At 44.4% G+C, this 20,323-nt stretch overlaps 2 protein-coding genes across 2 annotated transcripts in view; both read left to right on the top strand.

The window, feature by feature from the left end:
- LOC140723045 (uncharacterized) overlaps positions 1-20,323 on the top strand; it is a 283,480-nt gene that overhangs the window by 14,896 nt on the left and 248,261 nt on the right. The window lies entirely within an intron of this gene.
- LOC140723055 (uncharacterized) lies at positions 4,180-7,479 on the top strand. Its single transcript, XM_073037672.1, has 2 exons — positions 4,180-4,273; positions 6,146-7,479. Exons 1-2 carry the CDS (start codon positions 4,180-4,182, stop codon positions 7,441-7,443), a joined length of 1,392 nt encoding a protein of 463 aa, XP_072893773.1. The 3' UTR covers positions 7,444-7,479.

Here is a 20,323-nt window from a genome sequence, read left to right as displayed (position 1 = left end):
TCTTGATGTGTCAATCTCCGAGCTGCCCTTATTCTTCTCAAATTGCAGATTAAAACATCATATTATGATCACTACCTCCTAATGGCTCCTTTACTTCAAGATCGCTTATCAAATCCTTTTCATTATGTAGCACTAAATCTAGAATAGTCTTGTCCCTGGTCTGCTCTCGTACGAGCTGTTCCAAGAATGCATCCCGTAGGCTCTCTACAAACTCCCTATCCTGGGTTCCAGCTCCAACCTGATTCTCCCAGTTCACCTGCATGTTGAAATCCCCCATAGCTACTGCGACATTACCTTTGCCACATGCCAGTGTTAACTCCCTATTCAACTTGCACCCAATATCCATGCTACTGTTTGGTGGCCTATAGACAACACCCATTAGGGTCCTTTTGCCCTTACTGTTCCTCAATTCTATCCACACAGACTCCACTTCTCCTGATCCTATGTCCCCCCTTGCAAAGGACCGAATCTCATTCCTCACCAACAGGGCCACCTCACCCCCTCTGCCCACATTTGTGTCCCTATGATAGCACTTATACCCTTGTACATTCATTTCCCAGGTCTGATCCCCCTGCAGCCATGTCTCCGTTATCCCAACAACATCATAGTTACCCATTCGCACCTGAGCTTCAAGCTCATCCGCCTTATTTCTGACACTTTGTGCATTCAGATATAGAATTTTTAGCCCATTTCTCCTCTCCCTGTTTGAATCTCTGCCTATTGTGCTTAACCCAGCTCCCCAAACTCCCATTGGGCTATACGCCCCTAGAATTTTGTTGTCATTCCTAAATTTACCTATTCTTTCTGCATATTTAACTCCATGTTCAGTCAGACCATCCCTCTGTACATGTGTCCTCCTTATCACTTGTTCCGCCTCACGTTTCTCTACTACACACTTAATATTCCAGAACCGTGTTGTCCCCCCCTGTCCTTTGTTCTTCATCTCACTATCCTCTCTCTCATTCTTGATCCCCGCCCCCTGCAAATTTAGTTTAAACACCCTCTCACCCCCCCCCCCCCCCCCCAAGAAGCACTAGCAAACTTCCCTGCAAGAATGTTAGTACCGTTCCAGTTCAGGTGTAAACCGTCCCTTCGGAACAGATCCGACCTTCCCTGGAACAAAGCCCAATTATCTACAAACCTGAAGCCCTCCCTCCTGCACCATCCTCTCAGCCACGTATTAATCTGTATAATCTTTCTGTTCCTTGCCTCTCTTGCATGTGGCACAGGTAGCAATCCTGAGATTGTTACCCTGGAGGTCCTGCTCTTCAGCTTCGCACCTAACTCCCTGAACTCCCTACACAGGATCCCCTCACTCATCCTACCCACGTCATTGGTCCCTACATGGACCACAACATCTGGATTCTTGCCCTCCCTCTCGAGAATAACCTGCACCTGATCTGAGATGTCTCGGACCCCGACTATAGAATCCCCTATCACTACCGCTCTCTTCTCTTCCCTCCTCCCCTTCCTAGTCGAGGGTCCAACCTCAGTGCCAGAGACAGGACCACTGCAACTCATTCCTGGTAGGTCATCCTCACCAACAGTATCCAAAACGGTATACTTATTGTTGATGGGAACGGCCACAGGGGTGCTCTGCTCTCTTTGTCTGTTCCCCCTGCCTCTCTTGACTGTCACCCATTTGCCTACCTCCTGATTTTTCGGTGTGACTACCTCCCAATAACTCTTATCTCTCTCTGCCTCTGCCTCCTGAATGATCCGTAGTTCATCCAGCTCCTGCTCCAATTCCCTAACTCGGTCTGATAGGAGCTGCAGCTGGATGCACCTTTTGTAGGTGTGGTCATCAGGGACAACTGTGTTGACCCTGACCTCCCACATACTGCATACGGAGCACAACACTGCTCTAACTGCCTCCCCCATTACCTGACCCCAGATTAGTCAGAATAAATGAAAAAAGAACCTACTGACCTTACCTTTTTACCTCAGCAAGTAAGTACTCAGGCTCACTGATTTCCTCTCACCGAAGTCCTCCTGTGCCGAAGCCCGCTGAGCCAAAGCCCAGCACTCTGCTCCCACACACTCCGCTGCCCGCACCAACGCTGTCCGCTCCTGAAACTGGGCCTCTTTTTAAAGCTCTAACAACCAATACATTTTCCATTAGTCCGAGAGAGACCTTCTACTCAGTTCCTTTAGTAACATGTTTGTCGCCTAATCGATGTATCAACTGAGATTGCCCCTTCAGTTTCACAGCCGTGGGAGTGGTTGGTAACACCTGATATGGTCCTCTCCACTGAGGTCCAAGATTCCCTTAATCCCAGTTCTTCATCAGGAAAAAAAATCCCAGGTTCTATGGTGGGATAGTCACTCCTCTCTGTGGAGTGGTTCTCTTCCTTGTAAGCCTGTCATACCTGTGAATGTAATGCTTAGAATATTTTGGTTTGTTGGCATATATATTTCCCAGTGTCTTCCCCTCAGGTATGTATATCCAATTTTGCTTGTAGACTTTCTGGGAACAATGGTACACAAGGTCTTAGTCCCCAGGGTGTCTTCATGGGCCATCCATAAATGATTTCAGCTGGTGCCAACCCTGTTTTCCCCTGTGGGGTAACCCTCATGTGGAACTGGGTATTGGTAGGACCATCAACCAAGAGAGTCCAGTCTCTGCTGTTAGTTTGGCCAGTTTACTCTTCAGAGTGCCATTGGCTCTTTCCATTCTGCCAGCGGCCCATGGGTGGTGTACACAGTGGAATTGTTGCTTGATAGCTAGTTTGTTACGTACCCCTTTGTTTACTTTCATCACAAGCCCTGACTGTCACCAAAGGAAATCCGAAATTTCGGCCAGTAATGCACTGTACTCTCTTTCTGTAACATCTCCAAACACCGTGACTGGGAAGTTCTGTCCCTCGAGATATGGGCTTTCCTCAGTTGAGCACCCTGTAGGTTCATTGAACCATAGAACATTACAGCACAGAAACATGCCTTTTGGCCCTTCTTGGCTGTGCCGAATCATTTTTCTGCCTCGTGCTATTGACTTGCACTCAGCCCATATCCCTCTATACACCTGTCACAGCACAGAGTCACATGAGATTTGGCCGCTGGGAAAGGGGGTTGGAATGCAGTGGAGCCCAGATTAAGTGCCCAACACTGGAGGGATCGGAAACTGGAGAAGCTGTTAGTTGTTCGCTAGCCCCGTGGTGATACCTTTGCCCGTGCATAGAATCTCAATTTCCAGCGGACAGAGCAAGTGTCTCTCTGCAAGACTACACCCCCGACTGCTGGTGACTGTAAATGAAACCTCACACTGGTTCCCCTGGAATTCCACCTGCAGTGGCTGGGTACGTGAATACGTACATACCGTGCCTTCAAACCCAGACAGAGTGATTGTAGCATCTGATAGCTGGAATCCCTTTTCCAATACTATTTCCTGATCGAGAGTGTTGTGGTTGCCCCCATATCAATCATAAACGGAACTGGATTTCCAGCAACTTGCAATATTACACTGGGCTCTTCCTGAGGGATGGTACTCATGGTAGGAAGCATCCTTGCTTGTCAATTTCTAAACGGGTTGTTGTCCTCACCTGTCCCTTGGTAGGTTTTTGATCCCATTTCTGATCCCAAGATAAAACCCACTCACGTCCTTCTTCCCGCTGAATGTATTCACCTTTTAATATTAGTTCCCTTCGGGGTTGATTGAGGTTTGAAAGTCAGGTCCCAGTAATATGTCAAAGCTCATCGCATTCGATTTCGGCCATTGTCAGGCCAATCCATATTATTTGTTTTAATCTTGTTGGCTAACTTAGTTGGTAACCATTGGAACAGTAGGGCATAAACTAGGGGGATGGATACCCATCATTAAAGGTTTGGTCTCCTGTGAAAGTGCCATAGTAGGCCACAAATCACTCCCAATAGTCTGGTCCTGATTCCCCAGCCTTACGTTTGCATTCAAGTACTTTAGTGATGTTTACAGGTTGCTGGAGAGCCCTTTCCAAGGCTTGAATAATCTGGTCTGTATGTTCATTGTCATTATGGTTTCCTGCCTGTAAATCCTGACAGGTTTGGTATCTCAATTCTGCCTTCCATTTCCGCCCCTCAGCAGCTGAGAGAATCATGCAGCAGAGACTGAATAAATCTTGCGGAGTCGCATTAAACATTTGTGTAGTACTGTGGACACACGGAGCAAACTCTGCTGGTTTTTCTTTTCCATCTGGGGCCTGATTCATGATCATTATCATTTCCGGAGGCTTCCAGGGAGCATACACAGGGATCACTGAGGGCTATCTCTCCTCCTGCTCGTGGATTGGGCAGCATTCGGGTAGGCAATTGTCTTTGTGGAGCCATTAACTCTAGGGATTTATTGGATTTTTCCCTCCCTGTCTGGGAATAATCCTCGGTATTCCCCTTCTGGGAATTCTGCAAAAAATCACTCAAAGTTCTTTTAACAGCGGTGTGGACCAACCATACATCTCAGCAGGAATTTTCTACATAGCGTTAAATCTGTGATACTTTAAGTCTTTAAATCTGTGATACATAAAAGAATTCCCAGCTGTGCGTCAAGAAAGACTATTTCTGTGAGACTGTTTCAGTTACTGTGTGGCCAGGCCCCCATACTTCTCAGCAGGAACAGGGAATAATACCAATGGAGAGAGTTAAACTGAGCCAAGGTACAAATTGGAGATGGCAGAAATGCCCCATTCTTATACAGACACGAAGAGCATCAGGGAATTGATGGTCATTCCAGATCCCAGCATTCTGCCCAGTCAGAAGATGATTTCTCTGTCCAGCTTGTGTTTAACCTCACTGTAGAAACATAGCAACATAAAAAATAGGTGCAGGGGTAGGTCTTTCAGCCCTTCAAGACTGTGCCACCATTCAATCTGAACATGGCTGATCATCCAACTCAGAACCCAGTACTTGCTTTCTCTCCATACCCCCTGACACCTTTTAGCCACAAGGGCCATATCTAACTCCCTCTTAAATATAGCCAATGAACTGGCCTCAACTGTTTCCTGTGGCAGAGAATTCCACAGATTCACCACTCTCTCTGTGAAGAAGTTTTTCCTCATCTCGGTCCTAAAAGGGTTCCCCTTTATACTTAAACTGTGACCCCTCATTCTGGACTTCCCCAACATTGGGAACAATCTTCCTGCATCTAGCCTGTCCAATCCCTTTAGAATTTTATGTTTCAATAAGATCCCCCCTCAATCTTCTAAATTCCAGCGAGTATAAGCCTAGTCGATTCAGTCTTTCTTCATATGAAAGCCATCCCAGGAATCAAACTGGTGAACCTTCTTTGTACTCCCTCTATGGCAAGAATGTCTTTCCTCAGATTACGGGACCAAAACTTCACACAATACTCCAGGTGTGGTCTCACCAAGGCCTTGTACAACTGCAGTAAAACCTCCCTGCTCCTGTACTCGAATCCTCTTGCTATGAATGCCAACATAGCATTCGCCTTTTTCACTGCCTGCTGTACCTGCATGCCCACTTTCAATGCCTGGTGTACAATGACACCCAGGTCTTGTTGCACCTCCCCGTTTCCTAATCGGCCACCATTCAGATAATAATCTGTTTTCCTGTTCTTGCCACAAAAGTGGATAACCTCACCTATATCCACATTAAATTGCATCTGCCATGAATTCGCCCACTCACCTAACATATCCAAGTCACCCTGCATCCTCTTAGCATCCTCCTCACAGCTAACACCACTGCCCAGCTTTATGTCATCTGCAAACTTGGAGATGCTGCATCTAATTTCCTCGTAACAGTGTGATACCAGATCAAACCTTGGCAACTCAAGTAATCTCATCTGAGATGTTTTCCTACACCCATTGATGGATTTTGTAAATCTTTACAGGTTAAAAATGAAAAGGAACTTGGCTTCTGGAATCTCAAACACGGCACACCAATTTTGCAGTCTCTGTCTAGACATTTAAGAAGTGGAGCATGGGATTCAATCGACCATCCTTCCTGCTCAGACAGTTGGAATGGATTCACTCAGTTATCTGAATTGAAGGTACATCAGCAAGTTCACACTGGGCAAGACCATTCACATGTTCTGTCTGTGAGAAAGGATTCAGTGGGTCTTCCCACCAGTGGACACAGCACTCAGATCGCACTGGGCAGAGGGTGGTCATCTGTTCAATTTCAGGGAGGGGATCATCTGACCTAATGCCACACCAGTGAGCTCACACCAGGGGGCGGCCGTTCAACTGCTCAGAATGTGGGAAGGGATTCACACTGTCATCCCTCCTACAGAGACACTGGCGAGTTCACACTGGAGAGAGACCGTTCACCTGCTCGGTCTGTGGAAAGAGATTCACTCAGTCATCCAGCCTACAGAGTCATCAGCAAGTTCACACTGGGGAGAAGCCGTTCACCTGCTCAGAATGTGGTAAGGGATTCGCACTGTCATCCCCCCTACATAGACACTTACGAGTTCACTCTGGGGAGAGACCGTTCAACTGCTCGGTGTGTGGGAAGAGATTCACTCAGTTATCCAACCTAAAGAGTCACCAGCGAATTCACACTGGGGAGAAGCCGTTCATCTGCTCCGAATGTGGGAAGGGATTCACACTGTCATCCCACCTACAGAGACATCAGCAAGTTCACACTGAGGAGAGGCCATTCATCTGCTCAGAATGTGGGAAGGGATTCAAATTTTCATCCCACCTACAGAGACATCAGCAGGTTCACCCTGCGGAGAAGCCGTTCACCTGCTCAGTCTGTGGGAAGGGATTCACTCAGTCATCCTCACTACTGAATCATCAGCGAGTTCACATTGGGGAGAAGCCGTATACCTGCTCAGAATGTGGGAAAGGATTCACTCAATCATCCAACCTACAGAATCACCAGCGGGTTCATTCTGGGGAGAAGCCATTCATCTGCTCAGACTGTGGGAAGAGATTCACTGAGTCATCTGCCCTACTGGTACATCAGCAAGTTCACACTGGGGTGAAGCCATTCACCTGCTCATTCTGTGGGAGGAGATTCACACTGTCATCCAAACTACTGGTACATCAGCGAGTTCACACTGGGGAGAAGCCGTTCACCTGCTCATTCTGTGGGAGGAGATTCACACTGTCATCCAAACTACTGGTACATCAGCGAGTTCACACTGGGGAGAAGCCATTCACCTGCTCTGTCTGTGGAAAGAGATTCAGTGAGTCATCCGCCCTGCTGGTACATCAGCGAGTTCACACTGGGGAGAAGCCATTCACCTGCTCAGAATGTGGGAAGGGATTCACTCGGTCTTCCAACCTACAGAGTCATCAGCGAGTTCACACTGGGGAGAAGCCATTCAACTGCTCAGAATGTGCGAAGGGATTCACTCAGTCATCCAACCTGCTGGCTCACCAGCGAGTTCACACTGGAGAGAGACTATTCACCTGCTCAGACTGTGGGAAGAGATTCATTTGCTCATTTAAACTGAAGGTACATCAGAGGAGATTCACACTGTCATCCAAACTACTGGTACATCAGTGAGTTCACACTGGGGAGAAACCGTTCACCTGCTCAGTCTGTGGGAAGGGATTCACTCAGTCATCCCAACTACTGGCACACCAGTCAGTTCGTAATGGGGAGTGGCTGTTATGAATCTCTAGGTTTTGTTTGCTGTGGACTGTCATTTTAAGAGAGAGAGATTAAGAAGGCGAATCAGTCTGACTTGCAGCTTGTTTACATCGCTCGCAGCTTGTTTAGTTTTAACCGAGGACACAGACACTCAGAGTCAGATGGAGATGGAGGAAAAATGGAAGGATTGAAATCAGGGCCAAGGATCACTGTTTAGAACTTTCCTATGCCCAAAAGGGTGGTTTAATTATCGATTCAGCATACATCGAATATGTGGTTGTCACCTCTTTTGATCCATAGGAGTGTATCTGATTTGTGGTATCCTGTGAAGACCACTTATGTATTAACCCTTGCCTGGTTGTTCACTTGAAGACGATACCCCTTGTGACAAGTCAATTTTGGTGATAATTCCTATGTTGATTTGGAACAGCAGATAAAATCTACAGTGACTGTTCTCTCGTTTTACCACCATGGAACCTGTGGAATTTGAAATAATTGCCTTCTGTCAACATTTACCCTGGATTACAAGTATCTCTCTCTCATCACCTATTCCATGGATGAACTGAACTTTCCTACTTTACCATTTCAAGACTGTAAGCCTTGTTTCCCCCGAGCTCAACAGTTTGGTAGTTATATTTACACACATTTATACACATAACACTTAACTTTTGTTTATCTTGTTTAAGTTACAATATTATAAGTAGTCACTAATAAAGATAGTGGTTTTAACATCAAAACGAGAGTCCAGGTATAGTCAATTGCTGCTGGTTTGGTTCTAAATCATTACGGTTCATAACAAAATTGGAGCCTGCGTCTAGGATATGAACAAATTTGGGGACGTATTGATCGATTAATTATCGACTTGATTGGGGTAATCCCTTTTGATTTATTTGTGGAATACCTTCCTGGCTGTGGTGCAACACCAAGCATCATAGGAAGCCATTCCTGCCTGTGGCCATCAAACTTTACAACTCCTCCCTCGGAGTGTTAGACCCCCTGAGCCAATAGGCTGGTCCTGGTCTTTTTCCAATTGGCATAATTTAGCTATTATTATTTAATTATTTATGGTTTTATATTGCTATATTTCTACACTAGTCTTGGTGGTGCAACTGTAATGAAACCCAATTTCCCTCAGGATCAATAAAGAATGTCTGTCTATCTGTCTTGACAGATAGACCTCAGTATGTGCGGTTGGGAGACTGTAGGTCTGACACGCTGGTCAGCAGCACAGGGGCGGCGCAGGGAACCGTACTCTCTCCGGTCCTGTTCACCCTGTACACATCAGACTTCCAATATAACTCAGAGTCCTGCCATGTGCAGAAGTTCGCTGATGACACGGCCATAGTGGGGTGTGTCAGGAATGGACAGGAGGAGGAGTATAGGAAACTGATACAGGACTTTGTGATATGGTGCAACTCAAACTACCTGCGTCTCAATATCACCAAGACCAAGGAGATGGTGGTGGACTTTAGGAGATCTAGGCCCCATATGGAGCCAGTGATCATTAATGGAGAACGTGTGGAGCAGGTTAAGACCTACAAGTATCTGGGAGTACAGTTAGACGAGAAGCTTGACTGGACTGCCAACACAGATGCCTTGTGCAGGAAGGCACAGAGTCGAATGTACTTCCTAAGAAGGCTGGCGTCATTCAATGTCTGTAGTGAGATGCTGAAGATGTTCTATAGGTCAGTTGTGGAGAGCGCCCTCTTCTTTGTGGTGGCGTGTTGGGGAGGAAGCATTAAGAAGAGGGACGCCTCACGTCTTAATAAGCTGGTAAGGAAGGCGGGCTCTGTCGTGGGCAAAGGACTGGAGAGTTTAACATTGGTAGCTGAACGAAGGGCGCTGAGTAGGCTACGGTCAATTATGGATAACTCTGAACATCCTCTACATAGCACCATCCAGAGACAGAGAAGCAGTTTCAGTGACAGGTTACTATCGATGCAATGCTCCTCAGACAGGATGAAGAGGTCAATACTCCCCAAAGCCATTAGGCTTTACAATTCTACCTCCAGGACTTAAGAACTTTTTAATGCTTTTTGAGACGGTGATTTAGATGCATATCATATTTTTTTTACTGAGTTAAGTATTGTATGTAATTAGTTTTGCTACAGCAAGTGTATGGGACATTGGAAAAAAAAAGTTGAATTTCCCCATGGGGATGAATAAAGTATCTATCTATTTATCTATCTATCTATCTTGTTTGTGGAAATCAGCAGCAGTGGAGATTGATATATTGCTGGAAGCGCCAACCCCTGAGGTATTAGGAAAAGCCAAAAAGAATGAATTGCTGACTATTGCTAATGGGCTGAACCTTAAGGAGGTAAGGGGGTGTGAAGGACCAGGGGAAGCATAAAACTAGGAGAGCAGGTAAAGGTGAAAAAAATAGGCGTTTTATTACCAAAATGTTTACAAACTCAACAGAACTGTTCCAGAGTCCAAACTTGTATCAGCTAAACTGAACAGAACTGGGTTACAACAGAACAAAATACTCCTCAAACCAAGAGACATCACTCAGCTCCTGACTGTGGGTTTATATTCGATACTGGCCAGTCCATAGCACATTGCAGGGGAGAGAAAACATTCCACTCCTTAAACAGATACGAGGTAAATGAAGTATCTCCAGAGAGCACCCCTCTAGCTGTAGCACAATCCAATTATCCAGCCCCATCTACTTAGGCTGGTGTAATGCAACCGCTCAGTCGTTTCCCAGAGTATCAGGAGGATGGTCGGCTACAGTACACTTTAATATGCCCGGCTGATGGTGCAGCTGGTAATTGCAGCTGCCATGGGGGGGGGGGGGGGGGGGGTGTGGCTATGAGAAAGCCAGAAATAGGGGGAAATAGTTGAGCGCCATATATCTATGAAGATCTTTGAAAAGGAGGTGTTAAAGAGGTTTCCTGTGAGTAAACAGGAGATCCAGTTACGACTGGAACAATTGAAGATTGATGTACTTAAATTAGAGGCTGAAGAGAAAGAGAGACAGAGGGGGCTTGATGCTAGAGAGGCAGCCAAACAGAGGGAAGAAGCAGAATAAAAAGGTGTTTTGAAGCTGAGGAAGCAGGCAAATGAAAAAAAAAAGATGTAATAAACTTTTTTAATTTTGTCGACTATTTGACTGACTGGGTTGTTGCTTTGGAAGTAGTGGAGTGAAGCTTAACTGAACTGCACACATTTATGAGAAGCTCAGAGAAATAGAAAAGGCTAAATTTTCACATAAATGTGTCAGACACCCAGAAACATTGGCAGCACTTCAGCAGGTAAAAACAGTGGAATGACACATGCTGAAAATATTGCAGGAAAAAAAACACATAGTTCACCCACAATGAGAGGACGTGACAGATCCGGATCTCACTGTCTTGTCTGAACGGGGAAAGATGAAGCTACACGTACACGTAGAGCAGTGACCCGCAGATGCTGCAGATCTGCGGAAAAGGTGAACAGGAAACGGGATCAGGTGACGGGTGGAGGGTCTCCCACCTGAACCTGTGACTCTGCTCCTTGCCCCTCACACTCTGCCCAACCCATCCACCGCATTTCCCACATTAATCCATATTTACACCAGATACATGTTTAGTTTCTTCCTCCATATCTTCCCTGTCCCTTTCCCTCCACCCCCAGGTCACAGACTCATGGGATTGATTCCCATCCTGGTCCAACACACAATTCAGACCCAAATGGGAAATGTGCGGATTTCATTTAAATCAGTCTATGTTTTTCAACACTAATTTCTTCAGTTTCAGTTTATTGTCATTTAGAAACCACAAATGCAATGCAGTTAAAAAATGAGACAATGTTCTCCAGAATGATATCACAAAAAGCACACGACAAAACAGACTACACCAGAAAATCTACATAATGTTTGGTAATCCCCAAATCCAGAGTCCGGAGGGGCTGCTCCATATTAATATCGTGCTACCATCTCAGCGCGTCCCCGGAAAGGAGATCCAAATCCAGCAGACAAAACAAGAATACCCAGACACACCAAGTCAAGGGACAACTCTACCACCCAACAAACCAAAAACTAAAGCTACAAGACCTACATAAAACCACATAGTTACATATAGTTATAGTTAACACATAGTTACAACAGTGCAGCCAACACCAAATTGATAAAAAAAAACAGACCATGGGCACAGTAAAAATAGTCCAAAGATGTTAACTATAAGTTCAAAAGAAACCACCAGACAGTTTCCACAAGTCCTCAGGGTCCCGATAGACTCGTCATCCTACGCAATCGGCAGAAGGGAATATCCCCACTATGGACTTCCACGGCGCCGCCGGACTCAGCCTTCAGACGCAGCACATTCCTATTCACATTCCTCCGGCTTCACTGTACAGGAACACTGAAACATCAAGTGAAAAACAGCGGGATGTGGCCATTCAGCCCCTCTAACCATCTACAAGGCGGCTGCTCTCCCATCTCAGCCACATGTTTCTGCAGGATCCTCATTTCCTCTATCCCTTCGGTCTCCACACATCCGGCGGCCTCTGTTTTTCTTTAGGACGATCAGCGAGTCTTTACCGCCCTCTGCCGTGGGGATTTACAGACATTCACCAGCCTCAGAGTGGATACATTTCCTCATCTCAGTCCCGGACGGTCCACCCCCCTTTTTCAGAGACTGGGATCCCTGGTTCAACCAGTAATGATGTTGTGCATTTCAATGTGTTCACCTCTCAGTCCTCGATTCTCCAAATGAAAGGGTTATTACATTTGATCTCTCTTCTATGATGACCCCACCGCTCAAGGGATTCGTCTGGCGAATCTTCATTGCACTCTCTATAACAAATATTCTCTAACCTCTTTGTTAATCCTCTATGGAATTAATTTCCATCTTCTGCAGCCCCGTGTTGCCCCAACCACTCACCTCCCACCCCTATCACTATTTCCACCTTCCCACCTCCCCCCTCACCTGGATCCATCTCTCACTCCCCAGCTCTTGCCCCATCCCCACCCCTCACCTCTTTTCTCTGACTATTTCCCGTCCACTCTCAGTCCAGAGGGAGGGTGTCGGCCCGAAATGTTGACGGTCCATCTCCCTCAGCAGATGCTGCCCGACCGGAGTTCCTCCGGTAGTTTATTCTTTGGTCTGTATAACCCGTGTTAGTATGGGGAGCGGGATTTTACACCATATTCAAAAAGCGTGACAGTTACTTTGGGATTTGTTCCGCTCTGACCTGAGCCCGGCGCAGCAGCAAGAGTCAGACACAGCGGGGTAACGCCCACTCAGCTGGTCCGCCTCCGCTATTGGGTGTAACCAGTGATTGACATTCGTGTGCACCAATGGCAAAAGGGCAGCTCCTGATGTTCTGCTTTACAACGGTGGAGGAGAGGGTGGTTAGCCCAGCCGTTAAACCGATAAAGCTCGAACTCTCCAGCGCCTGGGTGACGGAAGGTACTGAGCACATGAGGGCAGATCCCGGTGTGGGGAGCCCATGTGTGACGTCGGGCGCGTGGGGGCGGAGCTGTTCGACGTCACATGTGGCGGAGCGCTCGTATTTCAAAACACCTTAAAGGACGTTTCTTCTGATTTCAGAGGGACAACATTAATCACGGGTTTCATCACTGAATCCAGTGTTGTGGGATGTAAAGTCCCCTGTTTGTGTCTGGCTCTGCCGTGTTGTTGGTGGAGTGGGCAGCGTGGTGTTTGCACGAGGAAATCTGCAGATGCTGGAAATTCAAACAACAAGAAGCGCTGTCGACGTTTCGGACGCTTCGTCCTAACGAAGGGTCTCGGCCCGACACGTCGACAGCGCTTCTCCCTATAGATGCTGTCTGGCCTGCTGTGTTCCACCAGTATTTTGTGTGTGTTGTAGCGTGGTGTTTGTCTCGATTCGGGTCACAACACCAGAATTGCCAGCGGGGTCCACACACGTTGTATTAGTCAACAGAAAACCTCTCGCCCCTGCAGTCTTTGTCTCTTGGTAAAATCAACACCCTGACAGTGTGGACCATAGATACCCCTTCCTCACCCACCCCGGTTTTATTCACTTAATGAACATACAATCAAACCGTGCACGGTATATAAGCTGTGCATATATGTTGTTACTATTGTGTTGTGTAATAATTATTTCGACCTCCTTTACACTTGTCTGCTGGAAATGGAATTAAACAACCCGTCACATTTCTGTCTCTCAGCGTTATTGCGGCAGAGCGGCACCTGGTGACAATGGAGTCCACAAGTCAGGAGGTCCTGTTATTGTGGTAAATCACCACTAAGTGGCAGTGTTGTCCACAAAAGGGAGAGGTTTACAGCGATAAGGAGGGGTGTAGGTGCTGGAAACTAACTCTACAAGTGGATGAAGTGCTAGACCTGCACCAAACCACTCTCCTCACCACTAGTCAGGGTCCCAAATAGTCTTTCCATATGAGACAACTTTTCAACATCGTGCCTGTTGGGGTCATCTACTGTTTCCAGTTTTCCAGGTTGGCCTCCTCGACATTAGTGAGACCCGATGTCGTCTCTGCATTCTGCACTCTGTCCCGATGAGATTCTGCAGATGTTGGAGATGCAGAGTAACAGACACAATATGTTGGAGGAAGTCAGGAGGTCAGGTAGCTTCTATAGAGGGGATAAAGCAAAACAGAGATTTCCTGCCGAGACCCTTCATCAGGACTGGAAGTAGGGAGAAGCCGGAATAAGATGTTGCGGGGAGTGGAAAGTGTCCAAGCTGGTAGATGATAGGTGAAGCCAGATAAGAGTGAAGGTGAGTGGGTGGGGGAGGTGGGAGATGAAGTGAGAGGTTTTGAGGTGGTAGGTGGAAAATGCAAAGGGCTGAAAAGAAGGAATCTGATAGGAAAGGAGAGTTGACAATGGGAAAACGGAAGTAAAAGAGGAACTAGAGGGATACGATCCGCAGTGGAGAAGAAAGAAGTGGGGAGACAGAATGGAGGAGACGGGCGTGTGGGTTGATGAAAAGAAAAGTTCATGCCATCAGGTTGTAAACTACCCGGATGGAATATGAGGTGTTGCTCCTCCAAACTGAGAGTTCACTCATCGTGTTAGCTAAACAATGAACCGGAAGGGAGAGTGGGTTAATAATTTTCCCCTGGGATCCCGATTAAATCCCTCTCACCTTAAACCGTTTCCCTCTGGTTGCTGATTCCACAAAGGTGGGGAAAAGGACTGCACACATTCCCCATTTCTGTACACTCATAGTTTGGAACAACTGCACAAGGTCAGCCTCAATCTCCTACACTTCAAGCTGTGAAATCCCAACCTGCCAAACCTCTCTCCAGAACTCAGTCCCTCGAGTACCGGCACCACTCCTGGAAATCTCCAATGCACTCATTCCAGCTTAACGTCCTCTCTCCTGTAGCAGAACGACCAAAACTGAATACAATAATCCAGGCGCGGATACACTGACCATACCCTAACCCTAATGCAACCTCACTCGCCACTTCTTCAGACCATGAAGCATGAGATTTCACGCAGAGGCTGCTCAGCCAATCGAATCTGCTCCGCCATTCTTTCGTGTCCACTTGATTATCTCTCTCAACCCCATTCTCCTGCATTCTCCCCATGATCTTTGAACATCCATTAAAAATACACTCAGTGACTTAGTGTCTGCTCCGTCCGTGGCAATAAATTCTAAAGATTTACCACTCCCTGACTAAAGAAATCCCTCCTCATCTCTTGTCAGTGGATGCCCTATATATTGAGGCTGTGGCCTCTGGTCCTAGACTCACATAGTATAGGGTGCATCTTCTTCATAGCCACTCTGTCGAGGCTTTTCAATATTTAATAGGTTTCAATGAGATCCCCTCTCTTTCTTCCAGACCAGCGAGTACAGGGTCAAATCCGGCTAACGCTCCTCATACGTTAGCCCTTTCATTGCTCATGAACCTTCTGCGGACCCTCTCCAATACGAGCACATCTGTTTTCGCAGGTTGTAAACTGTTCACAATACACCAAGAGCGATCTCACCAATGCGTTTTAAAGCCACAGTGTCACATCCTTGTTCTTATATGCTAACATTACAGTTGTCATCCTTCATCAACACAATCTGCAAGCAAACCTTTAGGGACTCCTGCTCAAGGACTCCCAAATACCTCTGATTTTTGAATTTTCTCCCATTTATTTATTTTTCTCTACGCCCTTATTCCTTCCACCAATTGAACATGACCGTACATTTACATACACTGTACATTTCCGTACATTTCATCCACGACTTCGTTGTCCGTTCTCCAAAAGTAACGAAGTCATTTTGCAGACTGCAGCTTTGCTCTAAACTATCTGTCTCTTATCTGTATCAACTGCAAACTTCTGTGGATGCTGGGAATCCAAGCAACACAGACACAAAATGCTGGAGGAACCGAGGAGGCCAGGCAGCATATATGGGAAATAGTAAACAGTCGACGTTTCGGGCCGAGACCCTTCATCAGGACTGGGGGGAAAAAAGATGAGACGTCAGAGGAAGAAGTGTGGGGGTGAAAAGGGTAGAAGAAGTGGTCGGTGATGGGTGAAACTGCGAGAGGGGGAGCAGTGAAGGAAAAAAAAACTTCACAGGATTTTATTTCCTTAACGATTCTCGAAAAATCATTGCTAATGCCTCCACATCTCTTCAGCCACCTCTTTCAGATCTCTGGGGTGTACACCATCTGGTACAGGGAACCTGTTTACCTTCAGACCATCTCTGTTTCCCAAGAACCTTCTCCCGAGTAACGTAACTTCACACATTCTGACCAACTGACAACTGGTACTTCCGTATTCCTGCCGGGGTCTTCGAGAGATAAGAGTGATGTACAATACTTATTCAGTTCATCTGCCATCACCTTACACCCCCAGCCCATTACTACCTCTCCATCATCACTTTTCAGTGTTCGATATCCGCTTCCGCCTTTCTTTTACATTATAATTACCTGAAGAAACATTTGGTATCCTCTTTAATATTACCGGCTGGCTCACTTAAGTGTTCCATCTTTTCCTTCTTAACTATTTTAGTTGCATTCTGTTGGTTTTTAAAATCTTCCCAATCCTCCAACATACTAGTGATTTTTGCTCTATACCCTCTCTTTGGTTTTTATGTTTTCTTTGGTTTCTCTTATCAGCCACGGTTTTGTCACCTTAGCTTTAGAATACTACTTCCTCTTTGTGATGCATAGGGATTTGAGGGGCGAAGAACATCTCAGACAGAACTGCAGTCAGCTCGACTTCTTCGGTCTGCAGGGAATTCAAGGGAAACCCCTTCACCCAGAGAGTGGTGACTGTTTGGAACTCATTCACAGGGACAGTCAGAGGTGAACAACAGGGGAGGATTTGCAAGGTCTGTCGTGGAACAGAATCACTGGCAGGGTCCAGCCGGCCTGAGTTGACTCTCTGCTGTACACTAGGTGTGTTATAAACTCACTAAGTACCGGAGACAGTGTTTAATATAGAACTGATTTATTTGTCACAGATCTAGGCCCATTAAAGGTGAATATGCGGCAGAAGATAAACCCCGTATATTAAACTGCCAGCTGAAGTGAAAGTTACGTAAGGTTAGATGACTGAGTGGATCGCTTCCCTCATTCACAGCAGATGAACAACCTCTCCACAGTGTGAACTCAATGATGCGCTTTTGGTTGATTTGGCTGTGAAAATCTCCTCCTAAAGTCTGCGCAGGTGATCAGTCTCTACCCAGTGTGAACTCGCTGGTGTCTCTGTAGTTGAGATGACCAAGTGAATCCCTTCCCACACACTGAAGCCTGAATTATTCTTCTCCGTCCAGGCTACGCCGTAGGCTCTACGTAGCCGCGTACCCGACGCTGCACCCTAGGCTGTACCGTATGCCGTAGCCTCACGCGTACATTCCTAAAAATGTAACTACGCGTCGCAGCGACGCAGACGACAAGAACTGTGATTGGTCCACTTGGCAGCAGCCAGTTTCCTTTTCTTTTGCAATCTTTTTATTAAGTTTCAAATTTAATAAGCATAGCAATAGTATAATGTTACAAAGAGATCGGAATTACATTAATAACGGTTAACATGTAAAAGCACAGATTCCAAATGACAAATATATTTTAACCTCCCAATCTCATAGCAACTAAGCATGAAAGAGATATTATATAAGGAGAAAAATATCGTAAATTAGAAAAAACACTAAACTAAAAAAAACAGACAAAATTAGGCTGTCATATTACAACGGCTGAAATTATTTGGCGTTAACTCCGCTAGTCTATACATGAACAAAAACTTATTACACAGGATTCGTAAAGGATCAACTTAATCATATGAAAATATTGAATAAATGGCCTATAAGTCTCTTCAGATTCAACCGAAGGATCCACAGTACCACTCCTAATTCTTTCCAAGTTTAGACATGCTATGATTTGGGAAAACCATTCAAATGTAGTAGGGAGATAGGAATCTTTCCATTTAAGTAGATCTGATGGCTATTAATGTAGCAAATGCAATTAGACGACAAGTTGACGAGAATAAATGACTACAGTCTATCACCGGTCCTCCAAAAATAGCGGTAATAGGATGTGGTTGTAAATCAATACACAGAACTACTGAGATAATATCTCAAAATACCCTTCCAATATTTTTTTTAGAAGAGGACAGGACCAGAACGTATGTGTGAAGGAAGCTACCTCGGAATTACATCTATCACAGACAGGATTTATATGGCAGTAAAAATGTGCTAACTTATCCTTGTACATATGAGCCCGATGAACCACCTTAAATTGCATGAAGGCATGTCTGACACACACTGAAGAGGTATTTTCTAGTTCAAGAATTTTCTCCCATTTCTGTATAGGTAAAGGTATCCGAAGTTCTCTTTTCCACTCATTCTTAATTTTATCAGAAGTATCTAAGCGTATTTTCATAATTAAATCATAAATAAATGATATTAAACTCTTCTGATATGGATTTAATCTTATTTCTTTTCCGTAACTTCAATTCGATGTGATATCGGAACAGACGGTAAAATTACATTCAACGGTTTCTAATCTGTAAATATCTGAAAAAGTGTGATCCAGGCAAATTATATTTATTAGAAAACTGTTCAAAAGCCATAAAAGATCATCCATAAATAAATCACGAAAACATGATATTCCCTTTGTTTTCCATAAAAGAAAAGCTTGATCAATTCTAAATGTTTGAAAGAAAAAAAAACAGATGTCATAGAACTTGACAGTATATATTTATTTGGACAAAAAATTACCAAAATTGAAACCATATTCCTATTGTATGTTTAATTATTGGAATTACCATTTGCTTAATAAATTTAGTAAGTGCAAAGGGAAGCACAGCCCCTAAAATAGAAGCCAATGAAAACTTTGGTCGAGACTCCCGCTCAAGGTTCATCCAACTCTTGTGTCCAAAACATTAAATATCGAATATTAATTCCCAATAATAAAATCTAGGATCCGGCAAAACCAAGCCGCCTTCCTTTGTTTGATTTCTGTAAATATTTCTAATATAACCTGGGATTTCTATTCTGCCATATATATGCAGAAATTTTAGAATCAATAATATATAAAAAAGTTAGATAAAAATTGATACCGCCTGAAATAGGTACTGATATTTAGGTAAAATTATCATCTTAATAGCATTAATGGAACCAATCAAGGATAAGGACAATGGGGACCATTTAGTAAACAAATGTTTAGCATGATCAATTAAGGGTAAACATTAACTTTAAATAAATCGTTGTGCTTCTTAGTAATTTTAACAAATAAATAAAATAATCAGCAAGCAATCTAAATGGTGACTGTCTATAAATTGAGACTTGCATATTTAATGGAGAAAGCAGACTTTTATTAAGATTCAGGTTATAAGCAGAAAAACTACTAAACTGAGCAAGTTGTGTTATTACTGCAGGAATGGATTTCTCTGGATTAGAAATATATAGCGAAAGGTCATCTGCATATAGTGATACTTTACGCGTCCCATTCCCATGAGTAACACCAAATATACTGGGTGAATCACGAATAGCAATTGCCAAGGGCTCCAGGCCAATATCTGTTAGTAAGGGGCTCAAAGGGCAGCCTTGTCTAGTACCTTGGAAAAGCCTAAAGAAAGGGGATCTCTGATCATTAGTGAAACAGAAGCCAAAGGTATATGTTATATCAATTGGATCCAAGATATAAATTTTGGACTAAAATTAAATTTCTCAAGAATTTTAAACAAGTATTCCCATTCAAATGTATCAAACGCCTTCTCGGCATCGAAGGAGAAAACACGTTCTGGAGTCTTAGATAAAGTAGTGTATACAATGTTCATTAACCTCCAAACATTAAAATGTGTATAATGATTTTTAATAAATCCTATCTGATGCTTGGAGACAATATGTGGCAATATCTTCACCAATCTAATTGCTAATATTTGAGAAAGGATTTTAGATTCAACATTCACAATGATATAGGTCTGTCTGATGCACATTCAGTGAGATCTTCACCATTTTTAGGAATTAAATAAATAGATGCTTCATAAATTGTTTCTGGTAACTTACGTACAAATAAAGCATCTATAAAAATTTTACCTAACCAGCGAGAAAGTAAATCGGAAAAAGATTTTAAAAATTCAGCTGTATACTCATCCAGACCAGGTGCTTTAGCAGAATTCATTGAATAAATTGCATTCTTTATTTCCTCTTCAGTAATGGGTGTGTCTAATACTAAATGTCCATCAACTGATAATTTCAGAATATTTAATTTCCTTAAAAAATCATGCATTATGGTAGAATCATCAGGAAATTCTGATTGGTATAAATTGGTATAAAATTCTTGAAAAAAAATTGTTAATTTCATCATGGTCAACCGTCAAAGTGCCATCCTGTTTAAGAACCCTATTAATCTGAAGTTTCG

The sequence above is a fragment of the Hemitrygon akajei genome, unplaced genomic scaffold (assembly GCF_048418815.1).
Source record: "Hemitrygon akajei unplaced genomic scaffold, sHemAka1.3 Scf000099, whole genome shotgun sequence".
Lineage (NCBI taxonomy): Eukaryota > Metazoa > Chordata > Chondrichthyes > Myliobatiformes > Dasyatidae > Hemitrygon > Hemitrygon akajei.
The sequence above is the reverse complement of the archived record's forward strand: the minus strand, read 5'-3'. Positions and strand labels throughout refer to the sequence as shown.

What these genes read in the sequence shown, in the direction of transcription:
- LOC140723055 (XM_073037672.1), top strand. Translation starts at nt 4,180, where the DNA reads ATGATCATTATCATTTCCGGAGGCTTCCAGGGAGCATACACAGGGATC. An exon ending in GTGGATTGGGCAGCATTCGG is followed by an intron (nt 4,274 to 6,145) that starts GTAGGCAATTGT and finishes CACACCAGTGAG; the next exon opens with CTCACACCAGGGGGCGGCCG.